The sequence below is a fragment of the Dromiciops gliroides genome, chromosome 2 (genome assembly GCF_019393635.1).
Source record: "Dromiciops gliroides isolate mDroGli1 chromosome 2, mDroGli1.pri, whole genome shotgun sequence".
In the NCBI taxonomy this organism is placed as follows: domain Eukaryota; kingdom Metazoa; phylum Chordata; class Mammalia; order Microbiotheria; family Microbiotheriidae; genus Dromiciops; species Dromiciops gliroides.
This window is the reverse complement of record NC_057862.1, coordinates 326,760,929-326,785,400: the sequence shown is the minus strand read 5'-3', so window position 1 is coordinate 326,785,400 and position 24,472 is coordinate 326,760,929. Positions and strand designations below refer to the sequence as shown.

The 24,472-nt window shown below is 36.3% G+C and overlaps 1 protein-coding gene across 4 annotated transcripts in view; it reads right to left on the bottom strand.

Annotated features, from left to right (window-relative positions):
• SGCD (sarcoglycan delta) overlaps positions 1-24,472 on the bottom strand; it is a 1,325,612-nt gene that overhangs the window by 230,282 nt on the left and 1,070,858 nt on the right. For all 4 annotated transcript variants that reach the window (XM_043990097.1, XM_043990098.1, XM_043990099.1 and 1 more), the window contains one exon: positions 17,761-17,862. In XM_043990097.1, the coding sequence (XP_043846032.1) occupies positions 17,761-17,862 (102 nt within the window). The remainder of the gene's footprint in view (positions 1-17,760; positions 17,863-24,472) is intronic.

The following is a 24,472-nucleotide window of genomic DNA, read 5'->3' as shown; positions in this document are numbered from 1 at the left end:
TTGCTGTCTTTGATGTCTAACAAAGCTCCAAGTCCTACACAATATCTAGTAGCAACTACAAAGCCAATCCAATGGAGGCTATAAGACCCATAAAGGCAGAAGAGGTACAATGTAATCTTTAGTTACTTTTCTTATTATACTAGTTCATTAGTAGCACTTAACATTTATACGAAATTTACTATGTGGCAGGCACTGTGCTAAATACTTTACAAATATCATTTCATTTGATTAAACGACCTTGCTTTATTTTGTCTGTATCCTCTGACTGCTAAATATAAGCAGATCACAATGTTGATCAGTCTCTTCTCCTTAGTACCTTCTTCTCTCTAGATATTCAAGATACTATTCTCTTCTAGCTTTCTTCTTACCTATCTGACCAGTTCTTCTAAGTCGCATTTGCTGGATCTTTATCCAGGTCATACCTGCTAACCATGGGTGTCCCACAGAATTTTCCCCTGGATCCACTTTTTTCGTCCCTCTATAGCATTTCACTTGATAATTATGAGAATGGGAGACAGAGAGGATCGTGGCACCCTCAATGGTAATAAGGAACTTCTAGGAAGGGGAGAGTTTTGGGGAAAAGATAATGAGTTCATTTTGGGGCATGTTAAATATTGGAGATCTATAGGAATCCAGTTTGAGGTGAAATACAAACAGTGGAATTAAAAGTCGGGATAGAAGTTGATCTGAGAATCATCAGCATAGTTGTATGCATGTGAACCAATGAAATTATCAATTGCTACTGGAAAGAGGGCTAATGCATATTTAAAACAAACAAGCAAGCAACATATACATGAGATTGTTGTTTGTGTCTTTAATTTCCTTGTTTCACTTTTCCAGTAATGTGACTGCTGTGGCAAAAGCATAGTTTTGTCACTTGCGTAATTCCAAATTGGAATTTAGTATAGTTGAAAGACAAAAGAGTTACACAAAGTATATCAGTGTGCCTTTTGTTCTTCAGCCTTTCCAATATTTTCCATTCACTTCTTTGACAATTTCCACAGTGTGAGTTAAAACCTCAAAACTGTGCTAATTTGCATTTCTCTCATTATTAGTGATGTAGGGGATGTTATCATATGATCATTTATAGTTTTCAAATTTTCTTTTGAAACATATTCAAATCTTTTGACCAGCTGGATAGCTCTTAATGTTATATACTCATGTAAATTCCCTGTGTATTTTGAATATCAGTCTTTCATCACTGATATTTGATGCATTTTTTTACCATTTTCTTCCAATTTTGAATGGACTGATTTTATTTATGAAAAAGCTTTCAAATTTAATGTAAATGGAATTCTCTTTTTTATCCTTTATAATATCATCTATGCCTTCTTTGGTTAAGAACCCTTCCTCTGGATATAGAGGTAAAAGGATCCTGATCTTTTTTCTTCTAATTTTTAAAGAAGGGTAACTTCTATGTTCAGGTCATTTATTTATTCCCCTTTAGATCAAATACAAAATAATGTTTGTTCTGCATTCTAAGCTTTTCAAAACTTAGCTCCCTCCCACCTTTCCAGTCTTCTTATACCTTAACTCCTCAACATTTACACTTCAACCTAGTGACACTGGCTTCTTGGCTTTTCTACAAATAACAAACTCTATCTCTTGGCTTCTGGTCATTTTCTCTGGCTGTCCCCCATGCCTGGAACACTTTTCACTCTGACTATTGATCTTCCTAGCCTCCTTTAAGCACCAACCAATATCTAACTTTCTACAGGAAACCTTCCCCAACTCCTCTTTATTCCAGAGCCTTCTCTCAGTTAATAATTTCTTATTTGTGCTGTATATAGCTTGTTTTGTATATATTTGTCTGTATTCTCTCTCCCTCATGTGAACTCCTTGAGGGCAGGAACTATCTTTTGCCTCTTTTGTGTCCCCAGGTCTTAACACAGTGGCTGGTACATAGCAGGTGCTTAATAAATGTTTATTGATTGATTGTAAAGTGTAGTTTAATCCTAATTTCTGCTAAACTTTTTTGCATTTTTTTTCTCATCAGCTTTTGACAAGAAAGAGAGAGAGAGAGAGTGAGAGTAAGAGAGAGAGAGTGAGAGTAAGAGAGAGAGAGAGAGAGAGAGAGAGAGAGAGAGAGAGAATGAGTCAGAGTCTTTCTTCTAGGAACCCATGTTCTTGGATCTGTTAAATGGTTTTCTAATATTATTTATCACCTTTGGTTTTTGTTTCACTTCACTTGTTCAGTCTCTTCCATTGACCTGCTTTTGTGTCTTTTAAGGAGTATCAGTTTTTGGATGACTACTTATTTTAAATAAAGCTTAAAGTCTTCTAATGCTGTATTACCCCCATTTGTACTTTTTTCTCATTTTTTTCTTTTCATATTCTAGAACTTTTATTCTTTTTTTTTTTTTTGGTGGGGCAATGGGGGTTAAGTGACTTGCCCGGGGTAACATAGCTAGTAAGTGTCATGTGTCTGAGGAATTTGAACTCAGGTCCTCCTGAATCCAGGGCCAGTGTTCTATCCACTGCACCACCTAGCTGCCCCTGAACTTTTGTTCTTATAAATGAATTTTAATGTTATTTAATCTAGTTCTAAAAAGTTTTTCCTTGGTAATTTGATTGCTATAGGAAAAAATTGGCAAATTAACTTGGTTGACCTAATTTTTATTATACTGGCATAGCTCACCCATGAGAAGTGTTTCTCTTTCAAATTATCTTGGTCTCACTTTATTTTATTTTTGAGTGTACTGTGGCTGTATTTTCTTTCTTTCTTTTTTTAAATAAGACAACATGATTTGTCCAATTTTATAGCATTATGCACTTTTATTTGCATTTTATTTTTTTGGTGAGGCAATTGGGGTTAAGTGACCTGCCCAGGGTCACACAGCTAGTAAGTGTAAAGTGTCTGAGGTCGGATTTGAACTCAGTTCCTCCTGAATCTAGGGCTGGTGTTCTATCCACTGTGCTACCTAGCTGCCCCATGGCTGTATTTTCTAAATACTGGTACCTTTTGGTTTTATATTACTTTTATTTCCAAATAAATCCCTTCCATTTTCCTCTATATCAAACTGCTCTTTATAACAAAGACTAAAACAGAAAGAAAAAAGTAGTTCAGCAAAACCAGCCAATATATCAACTGAATCTGACAGGTTTTGTTTTGTTTTTAATAATACTCTATACTTTTTGTTCACTGCTTAAGAGAAGGAAGAAAGATTTATGCTTGTTAGGGGCAAATATTGGTCATTAAAATTATGAAACTTTAATTTTTTGAAGTGGTTGTTATTTCCATTTATGTTATAGTTTATCTATCATCTATCTATCTATTTATCTGTCTACCTACCTATCTTTGCTTCTGTTTACTTCATTTTGCTTCAGTTAACATATTGTCCAATGCTTTTCTGAATTGTTCACATCCAGCAATTATAGCACAGGAGTTTTCCCTTATATTAACAAATCATAATTTACTTAAACATTCCCCCATCAGTGGGCTCCTTCATTTCCAGTACTTTGCTGTTATAGTGTTATTTATGTCATGGTAGATTAACTCCCAGGTATTTAATGAATTTTGTATTTTAAATACAATTTCTCTTATCATTTTTCTTGATTTTTGCTTAGTACTATTTATAAAATGCTAATGATTTTGTGAATACATTTTGTATCTTGCAATTAATGGCTACAGCCATTAATCTTTTCTATGTTTTCTCTTTGCTGATTTTCTGATCTTTTCTAAGTATACTATCATATCAGCTACAAAAGGGGGTACTTTTATTTTCTCTTAGCTGATGTTTATATTTTGATTTTTTTAAAAAAGCTTATTGATAGAGCTAGCATTTAAAAAAAATTACCAACTAATAGTGAGGAGAAATGCCTGACTCCGTCTTTATATAAACTGGTGTATAGCTGTACTTGTCCCATTATGTACTTTTATAATTTTTTTGCCTCAAGTGTAGCACCTTACATTTATTTCTATAAAATGATCCTTATAGAATGTAAACTCTTTGAGGTCATGAACTGTCTCACTTTGACAGTGAATCCCTAGTGCCTAACTGTGCTTGGTATATAGTAGAAACATAATAAGTCTAGTAGATTAATTAATCTTTTTTTAAGGGGGGGGGCAGGGCAATGAGGTTTAAATGACTTGCTCAGGGTCACACAGCTAGTAAGTGTCAAGCATCTGAGATCAGCTTTTGAACTCAAGTCCTCCTGAATCCAGGGCCACTGCTTTATCCACTGCACCACCTAGCTGCCCTGATTAATTAATCTTAATAGACTAGGCCCACCCCTCTAGATTGTGGAATCTCTTCTGGATTCTGACTCTCATTCCTCATAGCTTTATGTCACAATTAAGTACCTTGGGTAAATTAAATTAATAGAAATGGCATGATTTTCAATGAATTTGTAAGACTAGGTCTGTGACAAAAAACAAAAAACAAACAAAACACTCTCACTTCCCCTTTAATCAATTCTGTTCCCTTAGAAGAAAGTATCTTTCTATCACTCTATTACAGTCATGGGTCATATTCCTAGAATCACCAAGATACTCATGAGGTTGAATTCACTTTCTTACATTAAAGTCTCTCATTCACTTTGTTTATTATCTATACTAAATGTATTTCTGTATAGACATCTGAGGCCTTGGGTTTTATTATTGACTCTCTTGTTTCTTGGGCATTATCTTATGTGAATTACTGGTCCTATTTACTGATAATCTTTTTATGTTGCACCTGCTACTTGCTGTGGTATTTGCAAAACTATGTGAGCAGTTTTCTCTGCCCCATCACCCCCATTTTTAGCTTAAGCAATCTTGGTCAGATTCACAAGACTACAAGGAAAATATGTATAGACATATTTTCATGTAGATGTGTTATATAGAAGAATGTGTTATCCACATGCATATATGTATATATATATATGTTGCCTTAGTTTTCTCACCTGTAAAATAAGCTGCAAAAGGAAATGGCAAACCTCTCCAGTATCTTTGGCAAGAAAACTCCAAATGGGATCACAAAGAGTCAGACACAACTGAACAACAATAACAAAAAAAGTGTTGGAGGCAGCTAGGTGGTGCAGTGGATAGAGTGCTAGGCCTGGGAGTTAGGAAGAGCAGATTTCAAATCCAACCTCAGACATTTACTACTAGGCAAGTGATTTAAATCTATTTGTCTCAGGGTCTTCATCTGTAAAATGAGTTGAAGAATGAAATGGCAAATCACTCCAGTATTATTTTTACCAAAAGAATAAAAACAAACAAAAAAACCAAACAAACCCAAATGGAATCATGAAGAGTCAGATACAACTGAAAAATACTAAACAATATGTGTTTGAGTGTGTGTGTGTGTGTGTGTGTGTGCGCGCACATGTGTATTTATGCTCAAATCTAATTCTCAGTTACTATCTTCTTCAACACCTCTTCATTTCCCCAAACTACCATTATATAAGAAGTTTCCAATAGGTAGTCTTGATTAACATATCACCTTTGATCCTAACATCTTCAGAGGTTTTTGGTTGATTCTGTTTTCTTCTCTTTTTGACTAGGATTTGATAATCCCCAGAAACATATTCAAGTTTCTTTCTGGTCATATGATTTATCATAATGGGAATCATAAAAGTGGGTAGAGCATGTCAGATTTGATATATCTTAGGAAGCTTTTATAACCTGGATACTGTACCTAGGTACACATGGGCACACACAGGCTTAAAACACACATGCCTTAAAAGGTATAAAAGTGGGGCAGCTAGGTGGCGCAGTGGATAAAGCACCGGCCCTGGATTCAGGAGTTCCTGAGTTCAAATCCGGCCTCAGACACATGACACTTACTGGCTGTGTGACCCTGGGCAAGTCACTTAACCCCACTGCCCCATTAAAAAAAAATAAAAAAAAAGGTATAAAAGTATTCAGCAGGTAATGTTGACTATATGACATCTATTATATAACACAGGCTTCTTTGTCTTAGTGGAAGAACATAAAACCACATCATTGTGGGTATTTTGGGTTTTTTTCTCTTAAATGTCACTTCTGAAATAAGCAAGACAAGTTAGCCATTTGTAGTTAGGGAAAGAAACTTTCTTTAAAATGGTATTCAGAGAATGTGACAACCTTTTTCTTTATATAAGCAATAGATTGAGGAGAACCTAAAGTTTCTGAATGAATCGAGTCAGTTCTAATGTGGTCCAGTCTGCCTGCTCTGCCTATATCTAGGGTTGCATCAGTTTGTTTTAATAATCTTTTCAATGGTTTGTGGATGGGGCGATACTAAAAACTCTATTTGGGGTAAAATTTTGACATAGATAGAGTTTGTCTTTGGCATTCTTCCCTCGTGGCATCTTTCTCTCCTCCCTGCCCCCAAAGTACCTTGCCTTCATCTGTCTGATAACTAACATAATGATCATGAATTACCAGAGGATTTTAGCTGATAATGTGTAAGATATTATTCTCCATCCACACACCCAAAGGTATTGCCATTCTAATTTTCAAAAGATCAAAAATCCTCCAAAGAGAACAATTCTAATGGTGGAATTTCAGGCATTGTGGCAGAAAAAGAGTGAGATATCTGGGGACAAAAAGGCTGCACCCTTCCTCTCAAATCATCCTATGATTTAAGAACAATTTACTTTTCTAGAGTCCTGTTTGGAGGGAAAGACTAAGGAAAACTTATTGTTGCTTTCAGTCCTTTTTGCAGTTAAGGGATATTCCTAACGTAGAGGTCTGACCATGTCATATTAATATACTCCAGTGGTGCCCTAGTGCATCTGGAATCAAATACAAATCTCTCTATTTGACATTTAAGATCCTTTCAGAATTTGGCTCTGACTTGCCTTTCCAGGCTTATTGTACCTTATTCCATTCAGCTACTCTTTGTTATTCCAAATTGTAAAACATGCTATTTCTTCACATATGGCATTCCATTTATCCTTTCCACGCCCTTATAGAAGCTGCCCCACATCCCTGGAATATAATTACTCCTCTTTTCTGCCTCTAGCATCCTTGTGTAGTCATTTTTCAGTTGTGTCTGAGACTTTATCACCCTATTTGGGGTTTACTTGGCAAAGATACTAGAGTGGTTTGCTATTTTCTTCTCCAGCTCACTTTACAGATGAGAAAACTGAGGCAAACAGGGTTAAGTGACTTGCCTAGGGTCACATAGTTGGTAAGTGCCTGAGGCCAGATTTAAAGTCAGGTAGGGACGCCTTTTTGTCTCTAGACCTGGCACTCTATCCATTGTGCTAACCTAGCTGCCCTAGCATCCTTATGAAGTTTCAATGCTGAGTTCAAACCTCATCTCCTACATAAGGCCTTTTCTGAATCTCACCAGATACTACAGCTTCCCCCCACTCTAAATACTTTATATCTATTTTTATGTATACACATTGCTTCCCCCAAGATTAAGGACTGTTTTTTTCCTTCTTCTTTTGTATCCCCTCAACCTAGCACAGTTCGTGGAACACAAATGCTTAGGTGTTCAATAAATGTTTGTTGATTTACTGATTGATAGTTATCCTAAAATTTTCTAAGGAAAAAAAAGCACCCATTCATTTTTCTAGACTAAAAAAAAAAATCACCAATCATTTTCAAGGCACTGTCTGTCTGAGACTATAGAAGCATCATTTGTGTTTTCCTGGAATACAAAATTACTGTACTTTCATATGCAACTTTCAAAGTTTGCTTGCCTGGTTAATATTTTTTTTTAAAGTAAGCAGATGGTTCCCACTATTGTCCACAATAAATTACAACACTTAGAAAGACAGATACATTTTGGGAATGACGATCAGCTATGCAGTACAGATGGGCTTATAGATGACCCTTCCAGTTTTTAATAATCTCCATAATTTATGTACAAGGAAAGAAATGCAAAGATGCCTAATGCTCCTTTCTGACTAAGTACAAATCACTTTTATTTACTCAGGCAATACTTCATGGTCCAGTTAGCTTCTTAATTAAAGACAGCAAGATGCTCGTGTTCCATGCAAGTGGCATGGAAAATACTGTTTAGTGTGCAAGATGTTCAGCTGGGAGTTGAAGATGTTCAGCTTGCCAGGGAGAACCCACGATATCGATCATTTAGCTTTGAAGTTAGCAGGAAACATGGTGCCTGAGAACATTGCTTCCACTGATGATGGGTCTTCTTTAGCCATGGTCCAGCCTAGTTTGAATGGTCTGTGTGAATTTAGTACCTTTCATTTTGCCCCGGGTACTCCAAAGGTTGAGGCACAGAATTCTAATTCTCAAAATAGAGAGATTCCTCCTTCCTCTTTTTTCTTAGCCCCCTCCTTGCTGGCTCTGGCTCCGTGACTATGGCAGCAGCAGACACACGGCTTCTGGAGAAGCGGAAGCTTTGTCAAGGGAACATCTGCTTCTCAGGCATGTGCGGTAGTGAAGACTGACTGATTTGGACAATAACCTCACTCTCACAGATGCTACAACAGTGTTATGAGCAGACATTGAAGGAGTAGGAAAGTTTGAAGCCAGGCATGTTGTTTGAGGATGCAGTGGAGGAAACTAGACAAAATGGAGTATGGGCCTCTACTATTCTGAGAAGATTGAACACCACAATGGGGCAAAACCCAAACTTTTAGATGCTGATCAGGCCAAAGTGGCCTTCCTCTTCCAAACCAAAATGACTGGCCAATGGTAATTGGAAACGTTGTATGGAAAGTTTAGGGAATGGGAGATTTAGCTTGATCTTAAATAAGAGGGGCAGATTTCCAAGACATAGAACCAAAAATACAAGTTGGAGGAAATTTCTTGCCATGTGTTTACAATTTTAATGGGTAATCTCCAAATTATCCTCAAGCAGAATGGCATAGAATCTGCCTCAGAGTCAGAAAGGCCTGGGTTGGGGCAGCTTGGTGGTGCAGTGGATAAAGTACCAGCCCTGGATTCAGGAGAACCTGAGTTCAAATCCATCCTCAAATACTTGACACTTACTAGCTGTGTGACCCTGGTCAAGTCACTTAATCCTCATTGCCCCACCAAAAAAAATACAACAGGAAGACCTGGGTCCTGCTCCTCCTGACACATACACACTCTATAAACAAGTAATAGGAGGATTCCAGGAAACTAAGTCCTCTGGTGAGGCAATTCATTGCAGAAGAATGGCCAATCTCTGAGAGTTTCCTGAGAAAGAGAGTTTCCTGAGTTCTAAATACTAATGAAATCCCAGGTCTGTTTGTCCAAAAAAAAAAAAATCTTCAAATTACATTGCTACTTTCTGAGACTACCACTTAATGTGAGAGATTTTTCAAAATATATTTGACATAATTCAAAGCTTAGCTTGCTTAAAAATAGCTCTTATTTGGGCACTTCCCTACAATTTTTGTTAAAAACACTTAGCAACAACATCCACCCTCAAAACAACAACAGTAGCAGCAGTGACAGAACATCTCAGTCCCACAATTAAATTTAATGCCAGAATAATCTCAGGAAATTATCAGATGTCCAGCAGTCAGCCACTCTGAAAACTTCCAAGCCATGTCAACACACTATAATTTTTGACTTTTTTGGTCCACTGTTGTTTCAGTTCTGAAATTTCTAGAGATGAGTTCATGCTCTTGAACCATAAACCATGTGATTCAACCAGATTCACCAAATCATTAAATCAGTACATAGGGCTAGTAGACACTGGAGACTACATTTAGTCCAGGGGTTCTTTAACCCGTGTGTGTGTGTGTGTGTGTGTGTGTGTGTCCTGGGCTCCATTGGCAATCTTGTGAAGCCCACAGACTCTTAGAGTGTTTTTAAAATCACAAAATATTCATAAAATAAAACACATAGTATTATGAAGAAAACCAATTATACTGAAGCAGTTGCCATCATGTGAAAATAAAATTCACAGACTCCAGGTAAAGAATCCCTGATTTGGTATAATTCCCTCATTTCACAAAGGAAGAAACTGTTATCGTGGAAAAAAGGACTTGCCCATGATCACACAGTATTGGATCATTTAGTAACCATTGTAATATCAGTCTTTTTTGTACTTTTACTAATAGTGCTTTATTAATTTCCTAATCATATATACAAAAGTGAGTCACTTTGACTTAATTGAGCTCCTGACCATCTCCTTACCAGCCATTTTGACCAGAAATTATGACCCAAGGGACTTAGAACTTAGACTTCTGAAACTTCTGCCCCATCATGAAAACTGGTGGTTGCTCCAGTTACCCAGTATACTTCTAGGTCCAGCTCTGGCTAAGCTTCATTCCACTCCCTGGCCATTTTCTTGACATTTGTCTTACTACTGTACATCCTAGAGAGTAGGGGCAATTTATTTTATCTTTCTAGGCCTTAGCTTCTTCATTTTTTCTAAACTAGTCAATTGGACCTTAACACCTTTAAATCTTTAATCCTGTGATCCAAATCTTCCTATTGCATTGCACTGCTATGATCATTCTCCCTCTAGCATCACCACCGGCCCAGTACCCTCATTTCATGAGATCTGAATTTACTGGATTGGAAGAAGAAAAGAGGCTCAGTTGTAACTCTAAAGCCTTCTATGGAATAATGGATTTAGTAAATATGATATACATTACACATATAGAATTTAAAGAGAGCACTACTTTTAGCAACTTGGAAAGAAGGAGATGGTTGTTGTTTACTCATGTCCAACTTTTCATGACCCCATTTGGGGTTTTCTTGGCAAAAATGGTTTGTCATTTCTTCTCTAGCTCATTTTACAGATGAGGAACTGAGATGAACAGGGTTAAATGACTTGCTCAGGGTCATCTAGCTAAGAAGTTTCTGAGGCCAGAATTGAACTCATAAAAACAAGTCTTCCTAATTCCAAGTCCTGTACTATATCTACTGTACTACCTAGCTGCCCTGTGGGGAGAGAAAGACTGGAGGCATGGGGTTGGAGTGAGACATAAAACATCGACATAAAAGGATAACTAGAAATACAAGGATGTATATGAGAAGTGCCAAGTGAATGGTTCAGACAATGCTATAGGAGATCAGAGTGGGAGAAGTCAATTTTAGCTGGAGTTGTCAAGTAATATTTCATGGGGAGGTTAGATTTGCATTCAGGTTTGAAGGTTGGGTGGATTTCTTTTTCCTTTTGGTCTTAGGTCTGGTGACAGATGAATTGAGATCTTCAAAAAGTAATTAGATACCACAAACAAAAACAACAGCCACAGCAACTGCAACAACTGGTCTCTCAGATTCCAATCTCCCTCCTTTCTTCTGCATTATTACTCAAGTAAACTAAATCACTGATAATGTCATTCTAAATAAACACCTTCAGCAACTCCTCTTAGCCTACTTAAAAAAAAAAAAAAAAAGGATAACTTCCTGACTCTAGCTTTCAAGGGACTCTCCAGTCATGTGACAACCTACCTGCCTGACCTTAATTTATGCTATTCACCTTCACATATTCTATGTTCAGTCAAACTGGACTATTTTTGACCCATGTTCACATCCTGCTCTCTCCTGTCTCCAAGCTTTTGCTTATTAATGATGACCCTTACCCCCAACCCTAGTCCTTCACCTCCATCTTTTAATCAATCACTCTTTTCCTTCAAGACTGAAATTTGATACTACTTCCTCCATGAACTCTTCCCTGGGCTTTGAATTGCCAAGTGAAAGATTCTCATTCATTCTTTCTCTGTCTCTCTGTCTCTCTCTGTCTCTGTCTGTCTGTCTGTCTCTCTGGCTCTGGCTCTCCCTCCCTCCCTCCCTCCCTCCCTCCTTCTGTCTCTTCCTCCCTCCCTCCAATTTACTCAAGGTACTTTGCCTACCTCTCCTCTGTCCCTATCACATTTTGCCTCTTTTATGTTCATCTGTATAGCTCAGACACTCTTTTTCCCATTTTACTGTAAGTTCCTTGAAGGCAGGTCCTATCTAATTTCTCTTCTTCCTATTTCTAGCACCCAGCTTAATGTCTTGTATACAGTAGGTACTAAATGTTTGTCAAATCGAGTTTCTCTGACATTTCCCTCCTTTATAGCACTATGCTAATTAGGTTGAAAGATTTGGGATTGAAGAGTCCTTCCCCCAATCTTTAATCTGGTCTTGCTATCAGTTGATCTGCTTTCTTTTTTGTCCTCCATGCCACAGACCAAGTATTCAGTATGATATAGATGAAGAAGTGCTGTATTTAGAACACGAGTCGTGTTCAAATCCTGGCTCTGCCCTTTTTGAGTTAGTTGAGGTTAATCAATCAATATACAGATATTAAGTAGCTATTATGTGCCAGGCATTGTTCTAAGAGCTGGGGATACCAAAAAAAAAAAAGATAAAAGACTGGCACTTCCTTCAAGGAGCTGACAATCTAATCAGGAAGGCCACATGTAAACAAATAAATACAAAGCCAGGTACATACATGATAAATAGGAAATAACAAAGAAGGCACTTGAATACAGAGGAGTTGTAGAGGGCTTCCTGGAAGAGGGGGATTTTTGTTTGGACATAAAAGAAGATTAGCTATTTTCAGGTTTTTTTTTTTCAATTTTCAAATGAGTAGCTTAACCCCTTATTAGATCAGAATTTATGATCCTATGATGCCAAACTTCCTAAAGTATTGCTCTGATCATGTCGTTGTTCAGTCATTTCAATTATGTCTGACTCTTCATGACTCCTTTTGGGGTTTTCTTGGCAAAAATACTGGAGTGGTTTGCCATTTCCTTTTCCAGCTCATTTTGCAGATAAGGAAACTGGAGCAAACAAGAATAAATAACTAGTCTAGGATCACACAGCTAGTAAGTGTCTGAGGCAAGATTTGAACTCAGGAAGATGAGTATTCCTGATTCCAAGGCCAGTGCTCTATCTTCTATGCCACCTAGTTGCCTGGCTATGATCAAGTTGGAGGTGAATGTCTAAATAACTTCACCTTTTCAACTTGTTTCCCTATTCATCAGCCTTATTATGCCTTATAAGTTGGTCTGTTCACAAATATGATCTGGACACTACCTAAATATAAGAAACCATGTTTGACAATCTTCCCAATGCCATAAGAATATCTGTTGACCAAACTTTCTTACCAGCTATTGTCTTCACTTACTCCATTTACTTATGATGCTTTGAAAAAAAATGATACCCCCTACCTGGAAGAGGAATATGTTTCCTGCCCCTTTTTCATTCTATTGAAATGTGGATAAAAATAAGTAAGCAATGGCAATAAATTGTTTAAATATTGAGCCAAGGTGTGATTACATTACAGTGGTATTTCTAGGTACAGGTCATGGTAAGATGATTTATTTAGCCTTTATCCTCCCATGTGGTTTTCTGAATAGCATCATCCTAGGCTATTCTACACACATGTTCTGTACTTCAATGCAGCTGAAGTTAGAAGGTCCTGAGGCTTTCATTTAGTTCCTAGATGAAAACGTTTATAGATATGAACATTTTCTCATTAACTTTTCTTCCTAAGTGATTGCTATCACACAAATCAATTTGTAGTGGCTTTACTAGGGTTACAACCTTCAATAATGAAATCGGATATCGTCCTGAACTTTCTGTTGATTACTCCACTGGTCCAATTCCAGAAGGACTACTGAAATGTAAAGTTAAAGTGACATTAAATGTTCTTTAATTACTTACCCACCATCAAAAAGAAGGGGGCTATGTGTTAATGCAAATGGACACCACTTCTCTATAGAAGGAAGTGAGATAAGAGATGTCTTCCTTCTGAAGAGCAATGGAAAACAAAGTCTCTTATCAATCCAGAGAGGCTAGAACTGCTATGATGAGGAAGCTATAGCAAGGGAGGAGTTGGAGTAGAAACTGCAGAGATTTTCCACTGATCTTAAACCTCAGGGGAATCAGTTTACTTGGCTATTCGCTTTTTTTTTCACTGCCTTACTGCTAGAAATCATTTATTCTTTGAGCTCTTTTCATCACCTTTGACAAGGATTCAGTGCACCTAGACCTAGACAAAACATTCTATTTCCAGGCTCCCTAAATTCCATTCCCTATCTATCCTAAATTATTTTGTTGCTAAAAACTACAATATTTGCTGCCTCTGCCACACCATTATGGCTCTCAATCAAATGCCAATTCCTCTCAGTTTCCTTTCCTTTTTGAAAAATTTTGGTCATTTCTGCAAATCTTATGGGGGTGAGATGGAACATCAGATTTGCTTTAATTGTAATTTCTCTAATAATTAGTGATTTGTAGAAATTTTATATAGTTATTAATAACCTGGATTTCTTTTTTTGAAAACTGTTGGTTTATATTCTGTGACCATTTCTCAATTAAAGAATTTTTTAAAAATTTATAAATTTGAAACATTTTCTTTTATAGCTAGGGAATGAAATCTTTATCAAAGAAATTTGCTGCTAATTTTTTCCTAGTTGTTTCCCTTCTAATTTTAATTGCATTGGCTTTGTTGTGTAAAAATCTTTTAAATTTTACTTAGTCAAATTTGACCTTTATGCCTTTTGTGATCTTCTTTATCCCTTGTTTGGTCATAAATTGTTCCCATATCCATAGATCCAAATAGTAGTTGCTTCCTTGATCTTTTAATTTTTGGTATGATTTTTTATATCTTGTCATGTATACAAATGCCAGCTACTAATAATGGCCTTAAATACTCAGTATCCAACAGACAATTACTAAGATCAATGGGAATAATGCTCTGTTAAGTATTGAAAGAGTAAATACAATATTTCCTTCTTTTCTTAATGAGCTTACAACCTGAGGAAACTATGACATAGACACAACTAACAACATATGTCTAGGGGGAGCTTGAAAGTTCTCTGTGAATTCCAAGGGGAAAGGGGATAACTCATTTCCAATTTGGAGTTTAGAGGGTAGAATCAGGGTCAAATTATTAGTAATCCTTTAATAGTCTTACTCTTTTATCTCCTGTGAAAATTCAGGCTTTTTCCATTGTGGCAAAGTTTGAAATATCATCCCTGGTCTCTACTCAGCCCTCTGAATAGCATAAAAAATATGCATGTTAAAGTATAGTACATAACTGGTTTGTTTGTAAATGGTATGACCCATTTGAAAATTGATGGCATATTCCTAAAGGCAGCTAGGTGGTACAGTAGATGGATCACTGGGTTTAGAATCATGATCATCTGAGTTCAAATTCATCCTTGGACACTGTATAACCCTGGGCAAGTCACTTAATCACTCTGTTTCTTCAAATGTATAATATGAGTCCTCATAGCACCTATCTCACAGGTTTCATGTGAGCATCAAATGAAATATTTGTCAAGTGCTTAACACAGTGCCTGACATGTAGTGGGCACTTAATAAATGTTTGTTTCCTTTTCTCCAGGTGTAGAAAAAAAACTAATTTAAGACTTAAAAATGATATTAAACAGGAAATGTGCTTCATTAGTTTGGAAATGAGTTATATAAAACCATGCAATGATAAAAAAAATATATAGATCTTTTAGCTCAAAAAGTGTTCATTGTTTTTGAACTCACTGCCCTTTTCTCCTTTTTTTTTTAATTAAAAGGTTTTTTTTTAATAAGTCCCTAATAAAACAATTATTTGAGCTGGTTGTAGCTCATCTACTTAATTTTAGAAGGACTAGCCAATTTGTAAATGGATTATGTTTTATTCAAAGGCCTCAACATATGCAATAGTTTTCTTCCTCTTGTGGCCAAACAATTATCTGTTTTCCTTTGAATTTTAGTCCAGATCCCTTCTTCTAGGAAGTTTTCTACAATTAATCCCAAGTCTTTTCTTACCAGAATAAACCCTGTTCACATATCTCTAACATATGCTTGTTTATTTGCACAGAATTTTCTTATTTGGGCTATTGAATAAAAGAAAAGTCTGGACAACTGAAAGCTGGAATTAGAAATAAAAAAGAATACTTGCAACTTTACTATTTTTAAGTAGTTAGAGTAATTGAAACTAAAGGCTTAATAATGTGTTGCCAAGTATCCTTGTTAGACTGGGAAGAAATACTTAAGGATCATTTGTAATTTACACATTAATTGGTAGGAAGACACAAACAGGTTATTGCTCAGTATTTGGAAATGCTTATACACCAATGCTTGAAAACACTTCAAAACTGTGCTTGAAAAGGTTCTTCTTTAAGAATTTTAACCAGTTTGGGGCTAGGCAGCATTAACAGGATTTACATGACATGGAACACAGATTAAATGAATATAACCGACTATAACCAAATTTCATTATTTGCCCATTTCATGACTCCTATCAGCATTTGATCATAGAAGAGTTGGAAGGGGTCTTCAAGGTCTTCCTTCCTCTTTCTACGTAAGGAAAATGAGCTCTAGGCAGGTTAAATAACTTGCCCCAGGTCACATGGCTAGCTAAATGCAGAATGAGGATTCAAACTTCGGTTTTGTAATTCGAAGTTTTTCTTTACCACAATGCCTCTAAAGCAAGAATAGAGAGTAAATTAATAAACTATTCTAATGGAAGAAGTCTTACTGATTATCTTGTACAACTGCTCCCCACCAAGTTTTGCATCTGTAGCTTGTATAGACCAGTATTCTGAAGCCTGAAGGTACTCAAATTCTTATACAATTATCTGATTTGTTGTTATGTGTTTTTTAATTAAAATATGTGCAGATAGAATTGAACTAACATTTATTGCCAATTGCAAAATTTCACAGTTCCAATGCTACTTATTAGCTTGAATGATGTTATGGTAAGATTATATAATGTTTTGGGTTGTTGAATTTAATTAAAAAAAAATTCAGTTTCTGTGTTTTAGAAATTTAAGACCAATAGCACCATACATTTGGAAGGGGCTTTAGGGAGTCACCTAGTCTAGTTTTCCACCCAATATAAGAATCCTTTCAACAATATCCCTAACATCTGAACATGTTTCAATGAATGGGTGTCATGGCTTCATGATTCAGCATAAATTATATTGAGCACAAATAGATTCCCCCATAACTCCTACCTACTGGTCTTAGTTTTTCCCATTGGGAACTAGTATAATGAAATTATGGTATTTGGAAGAAGCATTCATTATTTGTTGCATGTAAGAGGACCTGGATATTTTATAAGTGGAACAATTACAATAATAAGCTTTTTGCCCCTCATTACCCAACGTTATGTTAATAGTGTCCACTAATAAAGACAAAAGGATCACAGAATTATCTATCCACATGGAAGAATGATAAAAACATTGGGTGAATATGTTAAATTTGTATGAAAAAGTGTGTGTGTGTGTGTGTGTGTGTGTGTGTAGATTATGTTTGAAATTGAAAAACTAGTTAGTAGCACGACAACTGCTTTCCAAATGACCTGATGTCATTACCATAGCAAATCCCATAATAGGAAATTTTAATTCTTCATTTTGAAACCTGCCTTTGCTAACTCTTGCCAATGATAATCAATAAGAATAATAAATTTATTGGGTCAAAGATTTCAACTAGAAAGTATGTTAGAGGTAATATATTTCCAACTCTTAAGCAAACTAAGGCCTAAGGAGGTTATATGACCCACCCAAGGTCATGCAGTAAGTTGAAGTTGGCAGAGGCATGATTTGAATGTAGGTCCTTCAACTCCAAATCTATATTCCTTTTCCATTGTATCTTGCTCCTATTCTAACATTATCTTATAACCAAATAGCACTTTGGGAATTTCCATCTCTATTATCTCATTTTATTTTCAGTCCATTGATGAAAAGGCAGATATTATTATTTTCATTTGACAATGATAAAACAGAGTCCCAAAGAATTTAAATGACCTTCCCAAGGGTCTTAAAGCTAGTTTGTGACCATGGCAGAACCCACATCTCCTACTGCCCAGCCCCATTCTCTCTCCACAGGACCCTCCTGCTGTTCCAAGTTTGCAGGATGCCATGGCAACGCACATCATTTCTCAGACTCAAGCTAGAGATGTAAAATCATTCTCTCTTCTCTGATCAGAAACTTACTGGTCTGGACTGGATTTCTTTGGCGTAGAGAGGTTGCAAGAATTCTGAGTCTCCTTCTAACCTTAGACCTTTTTCTGTGATTCTCAAGTTTCCCATTCCATCCTGAAATGCACACATAGACACACAAAGACACATACAAAGAAAAAAAAAAAGCTATTAGCCAAGATTTCTAATACTCCAGTCTGTCAGAAATTGAAACAAAGTTATTGCATTTTTTTTCTTTTCCTAGTCCAGGAGAACATGTAAACTACTGGGAGGCATTGTCCAAAATAATTATACATGTTATCCTTGGAGCTTACTTTCACTAAGAAAATTCTAGTTCAAGTAACATATATATATTATGTATATATATATATGTGTATATATATATATATATATATATATATATATATATATATAGAGAGAGAGAGAGAGAGAGAGAGAGAGAGAGAGAGAGAGAGAGAGAGAGGGTCCCCTAGTAAACCATTTATCCAAATTAAAGATGTCCATTTAAAAGAGCCTGGGCAGAGGGATTGGGAAAGGGGAGGGGAAAGAGAAGAGAAGATGACTTCCCATGTTAAATTGAAGGTGGTTATATGAGACAAGCTCTTTTCAAAAATCTGTGGGCCTCCATCCCACTGTGCCACATATTTCAGTGCACATGTTCTTTATGGGCATAGCACAATCAATATATTTAAATCATCAGGTTGGAAAAGGAAGTTTTGTTCCACCTTCTCACTGGATGCTGTTCCAAAGGACAGGAGTTGGTGACATTCTGAACATCAGAGCAGACCCTCTGCTTACAGATAGTCTGTGAATGCACATTTCTCTCTCTGACAAATCCAAGCTCATATATTGGAACTGCAAAAGGAATCATTGTTTATGCATTTAAACAGAGAGGAAGGAAATGACATAAGGATACTGCCTTTCCTTCCTTTGCTGTAGCCTTTTACCAGACAACTTCAGGTAAAGCTGACAGCAAAGAAAGTAACTGAAGCTCTAGCCTGTCCTTTGGTCTCATGACAGTAGAACATTCTTACAGAATAGTCTGGTTTCCTCATATGGTTCCATAAAAAGAAGGATAAAGATGATGAAATCTTCAAATTGAAACATCAGATGATACACTTCAAAGGCTAAAAGAAAGGGATTTGGGATTGTCTGGTGTTTAGTCATAGTCATATTTCCTTACCTTAGGGAGAGGGAGATTCCTAAAGAGCTGTAGGAATCATTGGGATGGGGCCTATATTGGGAATCACAGTCCATGGCTAACAGCAGAAGGCCATGGACAGCAGGCCACTGAAGGGAGAAAATGTACTCCTGGGATAATGGCTACCCACAGCATGTTGGAGTAAAGCTCTGGAACCCTCTTTCTAGTTGCAATTTTTAAAAAGTCATAAAATACATCTGCCTGACTTTAGGATAACTAACTAGATCAGACTAATTTATCAATTACATTTTAATTTCAGTTTGTTTGGTTAAAACACATGGGATGTTGTCTATCATGGCTTTTAGTCTAAAGACAGTTTCAGTATGATATATTACTTCTATCTTTCTTTACAAACTCAGCCAGATACCTTTTATCATTGTCTTATTGGCTTCTCAACAGCATTCCCTATGACTACTGCTACAAATATAGCCAAAACCACTACTGTTGGTCTGTTCAATACTGGCCATTTCCATCACTAGGAAATTATTTTTAATAAGTGTTTCCTGTGGTCCTAACTCTTGCTAAGTGTTGTGGGACATGCAAAAGAAGAGGGCATGCTTCTTGCCCTGAAGAGTTTATAATTTTGGGGGGGATGTTAGGAATATATGCATAAGACAATACACAAGCATTTAAGGCTTTATAAAAATAAATGCTAAGCAGTTTGATGGTAAGTAAGAAGTGGTGGGAATAATGGGAATGAATAGGAAAGGCTTCATGGAGGAAGTAGAATTTGAACTTGTTCCTGAAGGAAGTATAGCATCTGGCATGGCAGACATGAGAAAGGGCATTCCAAATTGAGAGAATCATATTGGCAGAGATGAATTCAAATTTAACAAGGATAGAAAAGACACTGGATTTATTTGGGTGGAGAGTCCATGTTAAGAATAGTGAGATATATGATTGGATAAGTTGATAAAAGACCTTAAATGACACAGTTTAGATTTGATCCCTATAAGTAAAGGGGAACCTTGAAAGGTTCCAGAAGTGTACAAAAGTAATGATGTAGAGAACATAGCCTGACAAGAGTTAGTAGGATAAGCTTCTATGAGAGAGACAAGAGGGATGGAGGTTAGTGAGAGTCTGGAACAATAATCTAGGGACCCGATTAGGATTGTCTTCATGAATTAGGAGGTTGCCTAGTTGTTGTCTCTCCCAATAGATTGTAAGCTCCTTGAAGGCAGGGATTGTTTCATTTTTGGTTTTAGGTCTCTAGTGTCTAGTACAGTACTTGGCTGCTAATAGGTCCTTAATAATTCCTTAATTAATGAGAGAAGGCATGAAGACAAGGTAGAAAGCACACTGGACTTGGAGACTGGAGATCTGTGTCCTACTCAGCTTTGTCACTAAATATAAGTGAGAAGTCATTGAATTGAACCTCGGTTTCCATATTTCCTTCACAAAATATAAAAAATAATCCCTACCACCTTCCTTTCAGGGATGTTGTAAAGATCAAATGAGACAACAGATAGAAAGCACTTTGTATACCATGAAGAATTGCAAAAAATAAGTAATTACTAATATCAGGATTGTAGTACAGAGATTAGAGAGGAAAGAACAAATTCAAGAAATATTATGAACAGAAGGATTAATATTGCTAATAATTGACTTTCACATCCCCTCACTCTTCATCTTTAGTTAAAGATATAAAACTGAGTTCTGGTTCTGACATTTTCTATCTGTATGACCTTGGGGCAAATTATTTTATCTTACTAGGCTCAGTTTACTTATCTGTAAAATGAGGTACTCTCTGAGGATGCTTCTAGCTTTCTATCTATGATCATAAAACCTTTAAGAATGATCTAATTCCCTCTCATATACTGCTCTGATATTCACCTTGCTTCTTTGAATGATTTGTTTGGTCCTAGTTCATGCTGTGGGACCTGCCTCCTAGGCTCAGTGTACCCACAATCCCCATCAGTGGACAAGGTCTTTTCCCCACACTAAATGAAATGTTCACTGCCACCCTCCAGCCAATGACCACAAATGCCCCATTCTCCTTATAAATGTGTTTAATATGTTTCCTTGAGGTAATAAAACAGGGCCAAGGCTATAATAGCTAAACCAAAGTATGTCAAAGTTCAGAGTGAGTTTCACTTAGAGTTCCGGTACATTGGAATTAGTATGAAGAAGCATCAAAAACTGAGACCAGCCTCAGTTAAAAATATTTCACCTTTAATTACCTAATAAAGAAAGCCACAGTTATTATTAAGACAGGCATTTCAGGTGAGTTTTAAAGCTGTAATTTCCCTCTGAGTGAGACACAAAATGGCACTTTTAAGATTTGGAATCATCCTTGAATTAATGAGAAAGAAACAAAAAAGGTTTTCTTTCCTTTTTTTTTTAACCTTCAAAAAATGAAACTTTTATTCCCTCAAAGGGAGCCAGAACAATTAAAGTAGTCAGTCAGACTTGAGTGAGTCCCAACTAATCATCTTATTCTGCAAGTGTCCAAAGTGTGTTTGATACTTGGCATTGTTAAATATATTACATAGTAGAATGGGGGGCTGGGCACTCAAAGATTTTTCATCTCATTTTTTGGTATGCTTGGGTGCCTTTTATATGCTGCTACCATTTAAATCCTTGCATGTTCTTCTCAGAACCAGTATCTATCCTGTCAATCTCCTCTCAAGTCTAGTCTAGTCCAACACAGGCATTTGGTATGTATCAAATGAGGCACATTGCTATATGGAATTCAGGAATTTCAATATTCATGCAAACCCTTATTATATAAGCCTACTCTCCAGTGTGTAAGACTGACCACAACCTTTTAGCAGAAGCTTTAAATACCCTCATTGACCCTAATTGTCTTATTGTCTCAGGTTTAATTACATCACTCAATCTTATATATAAAAGTATAAATCAGATTCTCCCAAGTACTGCCCATCTTTTCATTCTGCTGTCTCTGTATCTAGTGATTGGTTGTGCTTTTGGCATTACATTTGTCCTCTGAAGAGAAAAAAAATATTTTCTTTGGACCATTATTAGATGGCAGTGGGACTGGTGTGGATAGAGAATAAGAATGGAGATGGTCTAGACATGGGCAAGCTTAGTGGTCAAGGTAGAGACAGAATATAATCAAGATAATTACATAACCTGAATCCTTCCATAGAAGCTATAGAATTCCTTCTATAGCTCAGTCCTATTCTGTTTGCAAAGATAGCAGAGTTCATCAGCTCTACAATAATCCTGAATATACTTTAAAGATGTTTTGGTGCACCATCTTGGCTTTCTCATATATTAATTTTATAAAATCAATTTCTTTAACCAAATGTCTAATGCTTCTAAAATACTTTCTCTGGGACCTCATCAAATTCTCTATACCTCATTTAAAGTCACTGTTCTTAACCTCTAGGGTTTAACACTTATAGTATCATACCCTGAAAGTTGGAATGGACCTTAGAAGTCATATACTTTCTCCATTCCCCTTCATTTTATAGGAATTCCCATTTTCCTTCTAGAATTTCTAAGGCACCATTTTTTCAGTAGATATTTCCTTGTCTCACCAACTGCTAATGTCTTTCTGTCCAACATGTTTTATTTTTGTTTACAAAAGTGGTTTGATATGGTCATTCTTTCCTTCCCTCTCCATTGCCCATCCCCCATTATATAAATCCAAGTAACTCTATTACCTCTAGGATCAAATAGAAAATCCTGTTTTTCAAAGCTCTTCCTAGCCTTGTCTCCTCTTTCCTTTGTAGTCTTATTATATCTTACTCCCCTCCACATTTTCTGTGATCTAATGACATTCACCTTTTTCTGTTCTTTGCAAAAAACACTCTATGTCCTACCTCTGTGCCTTTTCACTGGTTGTCCCCATTTCCTGGAATTCTCTTTTTCTCCCTTAACCTCCTGGTTTCCCTGTCTTTCTTCAAATCTCAGTTAAAATTACACCAAGAAGTCTTTCCTAGTTTTCCTTAATGTTGAAGATTATCTCCTATTTATTCTATACATATCTTATTTATACATAGTTGTTTGTACGTGATCTCCCCCAAAACATTGTGAGCTCCTTGAGGGAAGGAGATATTTTTGCCTTTCTTTGTTTTCTCAGAATTTATCAGTTTCCAGCACAGAAGTGCTTAATAATTGCTTGTAGACTTTACTTGTATATATCTATAAATTTATATAGTCTCTCTTTGAGAGTACAAACTCTTTAAGAATAAGGATTGCTCTGATTTTTGTCTTTATATTCTCATGGATTATCCCCATGGTCCTTAGTAAACTCTTGATAAAATTATTGTTGCTTGGCAAAGAGAAAGAAGAACCTATGTGAAAGGAAGCAAGGAATTTCAAAATACCCTAATGCCTCAATGGTAGATTCATTACTCAAGTTCAACCCCCAATACTAAACTCTCCATTACAGTGAGATAACAGAGAAGTAATAAATATTTTTAACCAAATAACCAAACCAAGATATAAAAGATACAGAAAAGAGCAACTTGTTATAGTTGCTATAGTACATAGCAACTACATAGTATAGTTACTGAGTCCCTACTGTGATTCCCTACCCTGGGAGATATATAAGTGACAGAAATGGTTCTTTCCCTCAGGTAGCTTTTAATTGGAGACAAGATGAATTTTTTTAAAAACTGAGAAAATCCAAAATTACAGAAACAATCAGCTAACCACTACAACAATGTGTAATCAAATTATGGTGCCCAACAGGACGCTTGATGTTGCTTATTTCCTAAAATAAGAATTACATTTTCCCTTCTCTCCTCTCAGCCCCACAACCAGCCTCAACTTTTACTCAAAAAGAAAATTGCGTAGCCTCTGATTTCCTACCTGCTATTTCACTGGTAAGCCTGAGAACACTGAGTTCTCAAAATTTCCAAGTATTATTGCTCACTCTTTTCTCTCTCCTTCAATTAAGAAAAAGAGATAGTCTTCCCCCTCACCAAAGCTAAACTCTTCACCTGTGCTTTTTATCACACTAGCATTGGTCTTAGCATCAAATGAGATATGTTTAAAGTCATTTATGAAGCTTAAAGAACTATATAAATTTCAGTAATCAAGATTTTCTTTTGCCTCATCCAAGACCTTACTAAAACACTAAGTGTGTGGATTCATAACCTCAGGTATGAGAATTAAAAAAAATGATAACTCTCTTTCAACATAATTATTTCACTATCATACTTAATATGTAATCCTACATATTTTATTTTATTCATTTAAAATATTTTTCTGAGAAGGAATCCATAGGCTTCACCAAACAAAAGAGGTTAAAAGGCCCTCCTGGGGGCAGCTAGGTGGCACAGTGGATAAAGCACTGGCTCTGGATTCAGGAGGACCTGAGTTGAAATCCAGCCTCAGACACTTGAAACATATTAGTTGTGTGACCCTGGACAAGTTGCTTAACCCTCATTGCCCCGAAAAAAAAAGTCCCTCCTAATTTATCCTCAGTTGACTCTCCTCCTCTCATCTGCCTACAAATACCAGGTCTTCCCAGTTTTCTTTAAAAGAAATTTTTTTAAAAGGTTTTTAGATTTAGAGATAAATTATACCTTTTTTGTTCAGTCATTTCTGACT